General features: G+C 33.3%; 1 protein-coding gene across 4 annotated transcripts in view; it reads right to left on the reverse strand.

Moving 5' to 3' along the window:
- CCSER1 (coiled-coil serine rich protein 1) overlaps positions 1 to 14,135 on the reverse strand; it is a 1,274,715-nt gene that overhangs the window by 592,683 nt on the left and 667,897 nt on the right. The window contains exon 10 of one of the 4 annotated variants that reach the window (XM_019464313.2): positions 3,092 to 4,181. The exons of the other annotated variants lie outside the window; for them this stretch is intronic. Within the exon in view, the coding sequence (XP_019319858.1) occupies positions 4,122 to 4,181 (60 nt within the window). The 3' untranslated portion in view covers positions 3,092 to 4,121. Of the gene's footprint in view, positions 1 to 3,091; positions 4,182 to 14,135 lie in introns of those variants that run through there. 4 annotated transcript variants of the gene reach the window in all.

The following is a 14,135-nucleotide window of genomic DNA, read 5'->3' on the forward strand; positions in this document are numbered from 1 at the left end:
CAAAATGAAAAGGTAACCTACTCAATGTTAGAAGATATTCATAAATGATATATCCTATAAAAGGTTAATACCCCCAGTATATCAAGAACTTATACAACTCAATACCCCCAAAAAATCGAATTAAAAATAAGCAGAGATCTGATTAGAGATCTTCCAAAGGAGGCAAACAGATGGCCTACAAACACATGAAAAAATGCCCAACATCATTAATTATCTTGGAAATGCAAATCAAAACCACATTGAAATATTATCTCATACCTGTCAGAATGGCTAGAATCAAAAAGGCAAGAAATAGCAAGTGTTGGTGAGGATGTGGAGGAAGCAACCCTTATGCATTGTTGGTGGGAATGTAAATTGGGGCAGCAACTGTGGAAAACAGTATGGAGGTTACTAAAAAATTAAAAATAGAAGTTTATACCTGAAACTACTATAACAGTATGTTAACTGAAATTAAAATAAAATAAAATAAATAAAAATAGAAATGTCTTATGACCCAGTAATTCTACTCGGTATTTACTCAAGGAAAACAAAAACATTAATTGAAAAGATACATGCACTTCTATGTTTACTGCAGCATTATTTACCATAGTCAAGATATGGAAGCAACCCAGTGTCCATCAACAGATGCATGGAGAAAGATGTGCTACACACACACACACACACACACACACACACACACACACACACAGGAATATTACTTGAACATAAAAATAATGGGATCTTGCTATTCATGACAACAAGGATAGACCTGGAGCATATCATGCTAATTGAAATAAATCAGACAAAGAAAAACAAATACTATATAATTTCACTTGTATGTGGAATCTAAAACACAAAACAAATGAATAGGCAAACAAAAAGAAACAGACCCATAAATACAGAGAACTGATGGTTCCCAGAAGGAAAGGGGGGGATAGGCAAAATGGATAAAGGGGAGTGGGAGATATAGCTTTTCAGTTATGGAATGAATATATCACTGGAATAAAAGGTACCACATACAGAATATAATCAGTGGTATTGTAATAGCATTGTATGGTGACAGATGGTCGTTACAATTGTGGTGAGCACAGCATAACATATAGAGTTGTTAAATCACTAAGTTATACACCTGAAACTAATGTAACATTTTTTGTCAACTATAGTTCAAGAAAAAAAAATGTTAAGATAGCATAGAACTACATTTAGAGTTCCTGTAGGAACATATAGGCAAAAAAATACAACATTAAAAGCATCCTTTTTTAAAATTTGACATTTCCACCTCTAGCAGCAAGTTAAACATGGGAAAGAAAGTATATTTTGTTTTCTAAATAAACAGAACTTCAAAACAACATCAAATTTAGGTAATTATGAAAAATGTTACCATTTTGAAAACTTTAGCAAGGAAGTTATGTGTGTCATAACAAAATCTTATGTGTGTAATAACATACTTATTTTAGACTCTTCATTAAAAAAATACAAACAGCTATATGTCATAAATCTAACTGGGAATAAGTTACCTACATTTTTTTAAAGAGGTGAACAGTTTTAATATTTTTTGTTTTATTTGTTTGTTTATTTATTTATTTTATAGAGAGAGAGACAGAGAGAGAGAAAGAGTGCGTGTGAGAAGGGGAGAAGGGCAGAAGGAGAGGGAGCAAAAGAATCTCAAGTAGTTTCCACACTCAGTGCAGAGCCAGCACGGGGCTCAAACCCAAAACCCTGGGATTATGACCTGAGCCAAAATTAAGAGTCAGAAGCTCAACCAACTGAACCAACCAGGCAGGCGCCCTTAAGTTGCCTATATTTTAAAATATGATAAATAAAAAAATTTAACATGCATATATTACAGAGCATGACAAATTAAATTTTCATGATTTAAAATATAAATAAAATGTGTTAATAAAACTATTTTCTTGGCTCATATGTTATACATGTTAAAGAATTAGGTATTCACATAGTCAAGATTTATCATCACAATTATTCCTATCCATAATGCATATTTCAGAGAAATCTATCTTTAATAATGCATAATGTATACACAATATACAATTATCTATATATCTGTAAATGTAATCCATGTATAATATGTATTGAGTTTTGTCATTATAAAATCCACCAGTATTCTGAAGTCAGAAAAATAAAACAAAATTCTTTTGATCTGGAACACCTGAGCATAATCTATGACTTTGATATCATTAGAATAGTTACATGAACTTGAGAAAGCTCATACTCTTCAAATTCCACTTTCCTTATTAGGAAATGAAACATAATTAAGCTTATCATTCTCTTATTTTGAGTTAGCAACTGTTAGAGTATTTCAGGCACTCAGGAGTCATAGTTCAACATAATGCTTCCTTTCATCAATATACACTGTTGTTGTACTATTTGCAATAGTCAGATATACTCTGATGCCTGTCATCAAATACCAACCTTAGCTTTGCAACACCCTGGAGTATAGTACAGTAAGTACAATGGTTCTTGCACATTTTTCTAAAAACACTTTCAATGTAATCAAATAAACACATTTTAATAAAGTAAAATTATTAACTATAAACATGCTCATTAATGTATACTCAGCCCAAGTTCCATTAAGAGAAAAAGGGAGAGAATGAAAGAACAGTTTCATTTCCTTGGCCGACATCCAAGGAAGCAACACTGAAACGTCTCACTAGTGTTAAAAAACAATCTTGAAATTGTACGATTTGAGGTAAGTGACCATTTTGTCTGTGTGGACAGTTTCTGCTACATTGCTTGTAGGGAAAAAAGTAATTTTCTTCATTGACTTAATCTAGAATCCAGTTAATAATACAAGTTTTTCTTTTCTTTGCATCTTAGTCAAAATATCATTAAATTCTTTCTTCTTATTTAAAATGATATTGATCATTCAAGTTGATAAAAATCTTTACCAGGTGAGTGCTTTATTGTAGGTGATGGGGTTTCTTACTTTATCTACATTTAAAGGTTTCAAATATAAAATAAAGCCATAAAAAGGAAGAGATAAGAACAGGATTACAAAATAAACTATAGAAAATTGTTAGAGAAACAAAATAGTTCTATCTTAGGTTATAAAAGAATGCATTAAGGGGCAAAGTCAACAAGGACACATACAATGTTTTCAAGTAAATAAATATATTTATAATTTTATTTTAATACCATGGTTTAAAGCCAACATGTGATCATTCATATTACATAATGATTCAAATAATTTAAGACATTTTATAACATATATCTGAATATTACTACCATTAATTATGATTATTTTGTTGTCTGTTTGAAAAAAATATAGAGAACTCCATAAGACCTGCTTTCCTCTCCTTAGCTCTGTGGCTCTTCTGTTGCCGGGCACCCTGCTCACAACACTGAAACACTTCTGGGCTGTGTCACTTACCCTTGCAATAAACTACAACATTCAAGGGTGCCTTGTTCTACCTGGCCATTTAATAATTAAAGTGAGCTCTTCTAGAAAGGCAATAAACAAAACAAAACACAGAAATCAGGCAGCAAGGCTAAGTCCAGGAGACAAGTGTTCTTTCATGATACATTCAAGAAACTTCCCTTAATATGAGGTCAGTCAGTACAATAAACTTTTTTCACATGTTCAGAGATATAAATAGGTTTCTGACTTTCTGTAGTTTGAATAAGACTCATTATGTATTTCATTTGAAGACACCCTGCTTTCATCTTTTGATCTCAATACAAGAGAAACAGAGAGAGAATTTAGTTCTTCAGTAGGAATTATCTCACTAGGATGGGAGAAACTAGTACTGTTTACAAACTTCCCTAATGTGCATAGAATATGTGATGAAATTAAATGAAGACTATAACCAGAGAGACAAATGAGATGGATGAAAAGGTTGAACAGAAAATGTGCACTGCCAAGTGGAATGTTACATTTAAAAACCGTTGCATATAATTTTTAAGTAAGCCTATTTTTGTTGTCAAAATACAGTAAGAATAAGGTAGGAATATGTAAAATAAATATTTTATGCGATTGTGTACAAATGCAGAAAATGAAATATTTGGAGTGGAAACTAGCATATTACATGAAATAGCTAACATATGGAATGATGGAAAATTGATTTTATTCAATATTTCACATGTCACAGACTGATGATACATTGCTTATGGTCAAATGATTTAACCTAGGTTGAAATATTTACTGGTTTAAATAAACCTTCAGTGCATGTAGGATTCCACAGGGCCTTGAAAAGAAGAAAACAAAAGTAAATAAATGAATGACTTCAAATTAATGAAATGAAATGAAATTTTTATTTCATATGAAAATTTAAAACATAAACACTTAAAAAAGCAGAGACCAACAAAAAACTGTTTTACTTATGATTTTCTAAGTCAAAATTCCAATTAAAATTTATGAATGTTTATTAGTAATGCTTACAGGTTCCTAACTTCCAATGAAATACATTTTATGCAAGTAAAAGAGGAAAGATCGATTGGCAAAATTCTATTATTTCCTTTGGTTTTGTGAATAAACAAAAACAAAAACAAAAAATAGTTTTACCCAACTCTTTCCTTTATGTATTTCTCAAATAAAATGGCTTAAAGAAAATTACGTAATTAAATAATAGGTAAATCTCACATGGCTTTCGTGATATATTTCTAAACCACAGTCACCATCCAAGGTCCTAAACAAAACTCCAACAGAATTTTATCTGCAGCAGTTATTATTATTATTTTAACCTGTATACTTCATTATAGTTTTAAGTGATAGAAATGCAAACGTTTCATAATCTTCCATCTTTTCAACTTCAAAAAAAAAAGAGAAACTCTATTGTGCAGAAAATATATATAAAAAGAAATACATAATCCACGAAGTATAGAATATAGCACTTGCCCCTGAGGAATGTAGAATTTAGTTGAATATAAATGAATATAAATAAGAGAGAAGCCTTACTACAAGACTGACATATAACAAGACATCAGTTATATGTCAATACATAAAACTGGTGAGAATTTTTAGAATTTATAGTAACTGCCAACTACAAGATAGTAAGTTATACAGGACTGATAACTGCTGACATAATTCTATGGAAAGAGAAATTACCCCCAGTTTGGGTCCTCATAGTAAGGATATGAAATTGGAGCATGGCTGGAAAACAGAGATCTATTACAGAGGAGGGACATTCCAAATAAAATGGTTAAAAACAAAACTCTAAACAACAGAGACAAGAAATAGCAATTTGTGTTGGTGCAGTTTAAGTAGAATAAAAGGTTTATGTTTGCAACATAAATAGAGAAGGGTTTAATTTCAGCGACTATGGGTACTGTTGGAGGAAAGTGAATTTTGTCTTTTAAGCCTTAGTGAATCATTGAGTTTTAAAGTAGAAATACAACACAATGAAAGGGGTGTGTTTGTTGTGGTTTTTTGTTTGTTTATTTGTTTTACAGACTTATGTGTGATGCTATATAGATTTTACCATGTAGAGACTGTAAGTAGGAAGGCAAGATGAAAACCCAGGTGAGGAGGTCTTGAAGCGGCAAGCAGTATTGGAAGGTGACTATTTTCCAAACCCTGATTTCCCCCATCAAGATGCTTGTTCCAGTTTTATGAACAATTGACCTTCATTCAGGTTACAGCTCAAAAACAGCACACTCATGTAGTCCCTGATGAGTCTTTCCCAGACACAAGCTCTCCTCTTTACCTGATTCATCTCTTATTCTTGTCTTTCTGCTTATTTGTATCATGACCTTTATCACTGTGTGCAATTCTCTTATTTCTATTTCAAATGTATTGTCTATATTTATCACTGGAATATGAGGTTTATAAAGAAATTTAACAACAGGCCCCAAAATGGAGTTTCTTTTCCTAAGCCTCACCAGAATTTAATAGCTAACCTAATTTCGGCTTTAGCCTATCCCAGGAGTGGAGTGGAATTTTCAAAAAGTCACTCTGGAATTTCCTGATCTGTACTAGTGACGTAGTCTGCAAGACAAGACCTCCCTGCCCCCTCCCCACCATTACCCCAAGGGAGGGTGACCTTGCCAGATTGTTTGCTTTCTTTAGTTAAAACCTCTTTGTATACCACTTCCCATTCTGCCTAGAAAAGCCTTCTGTTTGTACAGCTCCTGGAACTCCCTTCTATTTGCTAGATGGGCTACTGCTTGATTAATGAATCACTGAATAAAGCCAATTAGATCTTCAAATTTACTCAATTGAATTTTGTTTTTTAACATTTGTCTATCTCTTGTTCACTGATACAATCTCAGTGCCTGGAATGCAGCTTTTTATTTTTATTTTTTAAATGACTGTATAAATGAAAAAGGGTGAAGTAACTTGAGATGAAAGGAACCCCAGGACCATAATTACATGTTACACACAGAAGCAGAAATGTAACTGCCAACCAACCATGTTTAAAAAAAAAAAAGTCCGCAGAATCATTAAGAATAACAGGGGCGCCTGGGTGGCGCAGTCGGTTAAGCGTCCGACTTCAGCCAGGTCACGATCTCGCGGTCCGTGAGTTCCAGCCCCGCGTCAGGCTCTGGGCTGATGGCTCGGAGCCTGGAGCCTGTTTCCGATTCTGTGTCTCCCTCTCTCTCTGCCCCTCCCCCGTTCATGCTCTGTCTCTCTCTGTCCCAAAAATAAATAAAAAATGTTGGAAAAAAAAAACATTTTAAAAAAAAATTAAAAAAAAAAGAATAACAAATGAACATTTGAGTACTTGTTCCCCAAATGCTACTGAATGAATGAAAGACAGAGGTGATATATTGTTATATTTCTGTATTTCCTAAATCTGGATTCTGTTTTCCAGTGTATTTTAAGCTTCTTAACATTCTTATTTTTAATAAAATTCTAACCCAGTTCTGCCTTTTAATTTTCTAAAAAAAAGTTAGAGTGAAAAAATATCTTAAGAGGTTGACTATGTTCAGAGGCCCAAATGTTACTAGAATATATGATACTAACATTTCTCTTGCCATAAAAGTTTACAATATTGTAGTACTTGTCATGTGGAGAGGACAAAAAGCCCCAGGACTTCTCTCATTTTTTAGCGAGTGGAACATGGAGAGGACTACAAGAAACACTAAAACTCAACTAATGAGGATAAATGTTTCCCCATGACTTCGCTGTAAGAACAACAAAAACTCTAAAGATACACGTCTTTTTTTACAATGAACTACTCCGGGGATATTGTATATCAAGAAACAGATTAATCACCTTGAGCTTTAAAATGTGATGAACTCAACAGATCATCAAATTTGATACAAAAAACCCTCCAATATTTAATATTTTTAGAAATTATATTTAAGAACAAAATATCTTAATACTTTGGTTCCTCGAAAATGTCTAAGTTATTTTATTTTGTATAGAGGTAGTGTTGGAAGTTAAATACGTTGTACAAACATAATTTTGTATTCATTATAGCAGTGTGGCAGAGTTTGCTCTTTTAAATAATTATTTACATTATTATTAAATTAAGTCATTATCAAGTTATTAAATAAAAATGTATTTCTACAGTGAAATTACAAATTATAAAGGCACATATGTTCATTGTTAAACATGAAAAAGAGAAGCAGAAATAAGAAAATAAAATGTCGGGGCGCCTGGGTGGCGCAGTCGGTTAAGCGTCCGACTTCAGCCAGGTCACGATCTCGCGGTCCGTGAGTTCGAGCCCCGCGTCAGGCTCTGGGCTGATGGCTCGGAGCCTGGAGCCTGTTTCCGATTCTGTGTCTCCCTCTCTCTCTGCCCCTCCCCCGTTCATGCTCTGTCTCTCTCTGTCCCAAAAATAAATAAAAAACGTTGAAAAAAAATAAAAAAAAAAAAAAAGAAAATAAAATGTCATACCCCTACCGATCAGAAATGATCACATTGACTTTTGTGTATTTCTTTTCGTTTTTTTTTTTAAACCAAAATGAAACCACACCATACATATATAATATATATATTATAAATATATTTATATATTTTTATATTTTAATATAAATATAATTATATATATAATAAATATATAATAATATATATTTATATATTATTATATATTTATAAATTTATAATATATATAATATATATAAATATATATAATAAATAATAAATATATAATAATATATATTATATTTTATATTTATATATAAATATAAATATAAATATATTATATATGTATATATTTTTAATTACTGGACTTGCTGCTTAGTTTTCTAAGTTAATGGCTTCTAACTTCCCATGTCAACATGTTTTCATTTGTAATAGTTATCCTTAATCAAATTTCCTCAAATGCCCTTCAAATACTACTAGTAAATGCTGCTATTAACTACTAACCTGTACAACCCAAGAGTTACAACTGGACCATGCATCACAGCCGAATGTAATGTCATTTTAAATCTAGATTCTAATTTTTAAAATTGGATTAGCCTCTCCCCTTACTTCTAAGTATACAGAAAAATAGAAAAACTAGTACAATTAGCACCTGCTTGGCAGAGCTAACACCTGGATTCAGTAGTTAGGGTTTCTTGTGATATCTCTTTAGTCTCTTTAATTAAGATAATCTCCTGATATTTAACAGCACTTTAGATTTTAAGGATACAATGTCAGTTTTCTCAGAATACTGCACATTTGGAAGTTTTCTGACAGTTGACCTATGGTATTGTTTTACATATCCATCCACTTTCTGTGTTGCCTGTATATTGGAAGTTAGGCCTATAAGTCTGAATTTTTTCAGGTTACATGTTTCTGACTGTAGTAAATTCTGTAGTAAATTATGAGTTCCTGTTGATAGTTTCTATTTGGATATTATATTACAGGTTTCTTTTTCCCTTTTAATTTATATTTTCATAATTACATTTCTTTTCTCTCATCTTTCAATATGTTGAGTACTAGTAGCATTTGATTTAATTAGTTAAATCTTACAATGTACATAAATTAAAAAAATTTTTTTTAAGTTTTATTTTTTTTAATTTACATCCAAGTTAGTTAGCATATAGTGCAACAATGATTTCAGGACTAGATTCCTTAGTGCCCCTTACCCATTTAGCCCATCCCCCCTCCCACAACCCCTCCGGTAACCCTCAGTTTGTTCTCCATATTTATGAGTCTCTTCTGTTTTGTCCCCCTCCCTGTTTTTATATTATTTTTGCTTCCCTTCCCTTATGTTTATCTGTTTTGTATCTTAAAGTCCTCATATGAGTGAAGTCATATGTTATTTGTCCTTCTCTGACTCATTTTGGTTAGCATAATACCCTCCAGTTCCATCCACGTAGTTGCAAATGGCAAGATTTCATTCTTTTTGATTGCTGAGTAATACTCCATTGTGTGTGTGTGTGTGTGTGTGTGTGTGTGTGTGTGTGTGTACCACATCTTCTTTATCCATTCATCCATCGATGGACATTTGGGCTCTTTCCATACTTTGGCTATTGTTGATAGTGCTGCTATAAACATTGGGGTGTATGTGTCCTTCAAATAGTTTCAAAATTCTTATAACAGTACTAATAAAATTCTACTGAGTCAAGTTATATATTTTTTTGCAGTTCTCTTGGTCCTTAGGCTATAACCCACTAAGGAAATACAACCAGAGAATGGGTCCAAATCACTTTACAATATTTTTCCCCCTGTGGTTATATTCTAATTTGATGTCCAGTTAAGTTTATCTATTTCAAGTACATTTACTCTTTTTTCTTCCATGAGAACTATATTAGAATATACACTTTTAAAAAATTCACTTTGTCATCCCTTCCACACTATTTTTTCTCTCTTGCTTCCCCTTGTAGATAAACATGTTTATTATTTCCATTATCTGTACTTATACAAAACATCAAAAAAATAAAATACCGTATAACTACACTTTGACTTATTAACAGACTCTAAAAATTACTCCACATTAGAACACTGATGTTTTCCTTTTTTTTTTAGTTTTATGCTCCTCCATTATGTAAACGAGCCATTATAAAACAGCCCCCTATTGATGGACATTTGTGTTAATTTTTTGTCTTTATTACAATGAATGCCAATTAAAAAAAGTTATGGGAATTTTATTTGGTATATGCAAATGTGTATGCGCAGCATAGAGTTCTAGAAATAGCACTGCTGACTGGAGGATAAAACCACATAAATTTTGGTTTTTCAAAATTCACCTTGATAAGGAATTGTGCATATAAAAATGTCCTTTAAAAGGACAAAGAAATTAAAAAGAAATATAAAAAATATTTAAAAGGTTCACAGGATAGAATGATATTCAGTCACTTAAATCAATAAGTAAAAAAAAAACATTAATATTATGAAGCTGCCTCAGGCCCATGGACCAACCTACTAGTCTTTAACTTTAGCAAATTCCCTTAGCCCATGTGATTAACTAACCCCTTTCTTTGTATACCTATAGATCACGGGTTCTTTCTGCCCTTCTGCTAATCATGAAACAGAAACCAGACCCCCTTGCACAACCTCTGAGCACTGAGATAATGTCTGAAGCTGGCATCATCAAGGCTACATGTAATCAAGGAATGTTATGGACCAGTTCACCCCCTTTACTGATTAACTACCCTAAACCCCTTTATAAATTCCTAGGCCAGGCAGAAACTTTGGAGGTGGCTTTTGGACCAGAGTCCAACTTTTCTCCAGGTGGCCAGCCTCCTGAATAAAGCTCATATTCCTTTCCAATCAACACTTTTGAGTTTTGGCTCTTCCAGCAATGACAGGCAGCTAAACTTGGGTTTCAGTAACAATTAGAGTAAGATTATATCCATTATATTTGAAATACTAAAATATTTGTTTATGTACATGTAATATATTTATAATGATTCAGTGTTTGTGTGTTTATTTTAACATACTAAAATAATCAAAATTGAGGAAAGCTTTTTTTTTTTTTTAATTTTTTTTTTTCAACGTTTTTTATTTATTTTTGGGACAGAGAGAGACAGAGCATGAACGGGGGAGGGGCAGAGAGAGAGGGAGACACAGAATCGGAAACAGGCTCCAGGCTCCGAGCCATCAGCCCAGAGCCTGACGCGGGGCTCGAACTCACGGACCGCGAGATCGTGACCTGGCTGAAGTCGGACGCTTAACCGACTGCGCCACCCAGGCGCCCCGAGGAAAGCTTTTAAAAGAGTAGAAAATACATACACTCAACACCAAGTAATTTTGGTGTATTTTTATAATTCACATTAAGTTCCTTTTAGTTTCATATTTCTTAATGTTAAATGATGAGTCATTATTGTGAGACATAAGTGAAATGATTGATTTTCAGAAATACCAAATAAAAGCTGGGCTGTCTAGTTAACAATAGGCTTACAACCTATTGGAAATATCTACCACCCACCCCCTCATAATGGAGTCCCAAACCCTTAGACACTTAACTTCCTGGTTCTTCCCCTCTCCCTTTTGTGGGCTTATCTTCACAGGCTTTGCAATGAGCATGCGCCAAAAAACTGAAGTCTCTGTGTTGCAAGAACATTGATTAAAGCCTCCCTTCACTGTGCTCCCAGTCTCTGACTCCCTCCTTCGATTGGTTCAGTGGGCTTATTTCTCACATTACTGATGCTCCCTCAAAGAAGAAAAACTAATCGTTTCAGACTAAATTAGCTTTTGTAGCAACTTTCTAATAAATTAACAAAGTTTTTAAGGAACATTTTAGGAACAATATTGAATGTTTTTTGTAACCTAAAAAGTTGAAAAGCACTATTTTCAATTCTATAATAGTCTTAAAATATGAATAATTAATCAATTTTTAGGTTATACTCTTAAATGCAAGAAAATATTGAACCTGTCTAGAGTATTTTTCTCTCTGAAAATCCTCTATATCAGATGGTACCTTAAATATATTTTCCTTTAATTTGATGGATTAAACCCAAATTCATAATCAATATACAAGCACAAAATTCATAAAATAATGACAAATCTGAAGTTATTCTGACATGTAAAAAACTATGACTCTCTAAGTACTCTGCATTGCAAATTACACTCTGGTATAAATTGTCTCTACAGTAATTCAACTTTATGAATTTAAAATTCTAATTATCATTTTAACAATGTAGCATCACATGAGTATCATTTCCTGGTACTCTTACTTCACAGAGCATGAGATTAACGTTACATGTGGCTCCCTTTTAGGAAACTTTCTGTAATGCAATATCCTGAAAATTCCTATTCCTTTACCTGTTTGGTACAAAGTCAAATATTTATGGAACTGTTTTCTTTAATTCTCTACACCATTTATAAGTTATGAAAACAGCTTATGTTTTTGTTTTGAAACACTAATAATGTAATATTTAATGCCTTTCCCCCTGGAATCATTCTCCAGTTCTTTCACTGGAAGAAGATATAAGCTGGTATAAGAGAATTTGCCACCCAAAATATGCCTCTTTGACATAAGGATTATCTTGAGCTGGTTATTTTTAAGCACCAAAGACACAGCACAAGTTCTGAAAACAAAGTAAAAGTTACCCTTTTAGTAAAATATATTTGCATTTATAAGGAAAAATCTCCATTTGTAAGGTGTGTCCCTCCCTGTACTAGGAAGAGAAGGATGACCGAATCTCTGGAAACTCATCAATGGAGCAGGCACAGACCTAAATCTGCATAACATCCTTATCCTTGTTTACTCTGTACTTCCTGGTTATCTGTTATAACCTCTCCTGAGCCTCAACAGCCTTCTTTTGTCTTTAGCTGGGAATGATACAGAAGGTGGTGGCCTGGCCATTTTGGGAAATTTTCCTGGGTATCTTCCATATATACAGGAAGTATTTTCCTACTGTTAATCTTTTATGATAGGGGAGGTCTCTGCCAAGAACCTGGGAGGGTAGAGGGGAAATCATTTTCCTTCTGCTACAGTTCAGTGCCTCCAGAAGGGATCTGATGAGACCTCATTCTTGGGGGAGCCTGCAGATGGGATCCTGGAAAACTGGCAGAAATTAACAAAGGGTAAGAATTCTTACCAAAGTCAGCTCTCGCAGGTATCTCTCTCTGTAGTGGCTGATCAAGAGATGAAGATTAAAAATTCTTATTGCTTCCTTTCCAAATTTAAATTAACAGGAGATAATATTTATGTAAACTAGTTCCTTGGGTATAGTGAATTTGGTAAATTTGTTGTGAGTAATCTGGTTTTCTGTTGATTCTCTTTTCTCCCAGAGATGACCATTGTTTTTGTTTGTTTTTGGTGGTTTGTCTTTTGTGTCATTGGTCACAAAAAGAACCATAGCCTAGAGGAGGTTTTCCTTTTGTCTTATTTTAGGTCAGAAGACTTTGGCTTTGTGACCAGTGAGAATATACTCTGGTCTCTGCCAGCTGGAAAATGAATGTGTCCACATGCATTTGGCATAAAACCCAATAGGCTGTGGATCCCAAAGGCAGCATACTCTTTGTCCAACTATGCCACCTCTCAGGGGAGATTGTCTTAAAGGATTCTGGTTCCATAAGGGGTCTTTGTAGTCTCAACCTGCATTGTCTCATTAGTGCTGGAAAAGTCCCATTCTAGTACCATCTGTTTGGGGTAAGTGATTAGAGAGTCTGTGACTGGAGGCATCCAAAGTTCTCATTCTTACCACCTGTGGCAACAGGTCTTTGCTTTCCTAGGATAACTGAAAGTAAATTTTCTGGATCTTGTGAGGGCTGCATGTTTACACCTTCTTTTGGGATGCCTCTTGGATTTATGGTTAAACCATAAATTTATGGTTAAGCCTTATTGGTTTGAGTTGCTATTGAATTAATAAAAGATCCTACTTGTCAATGACCAAATGATGGATACTCTGAACTGAAAACATAAACAAACTTCTATATTTGAAAAAAAAAAAAAAATTAGAGAGTTCTTTTTTTAAAGAATTATCTTATTGGTATCTACAGAAAGACTAAATTGAAAAGAAGACACAAAGAAGTATAATGGCTCACATTATGGGCTTCTTAAGATAAAATTATGAAGTTTTATTTATTTATTTATTATTTATTATTATTTTTATATTTTAGTTAGTTTACATACAGTGCAATATTGGTTTCAGAAATAGAATTCAGTAATTCATCACTCACAAAAAACACCAAGTGCTCATCACAAGTGCCCTCCTTAATACCTATCCCACTTTCACAAGATACTACCAAATTTAGAGAAGAGTTAGAAAAATCAGTGGACATTCACAACACCACTCACAGGAACTTTGCCTAATGGCTAAGGTTCTTCCTTTCTATGATTATACTGTAGTTATCAGACAAGCTGGCTGCCCCCCCCCCC

The sequence above is a fragment of the Panthera pardus genome, unplaced genomic scaffold (genome assembly GCF_024362965.1).
Source record: "Panthera pardus isolate Hobbes unplaced genomic scaffold, ASM2436296v1 HiC_scaffold_13, whole genome shotgun sequence".
NCBI lineage: Eukaryota > Metazoa > Chordata > Mammalia > Carnivora > Felidae > Panthera > Panthera pardus.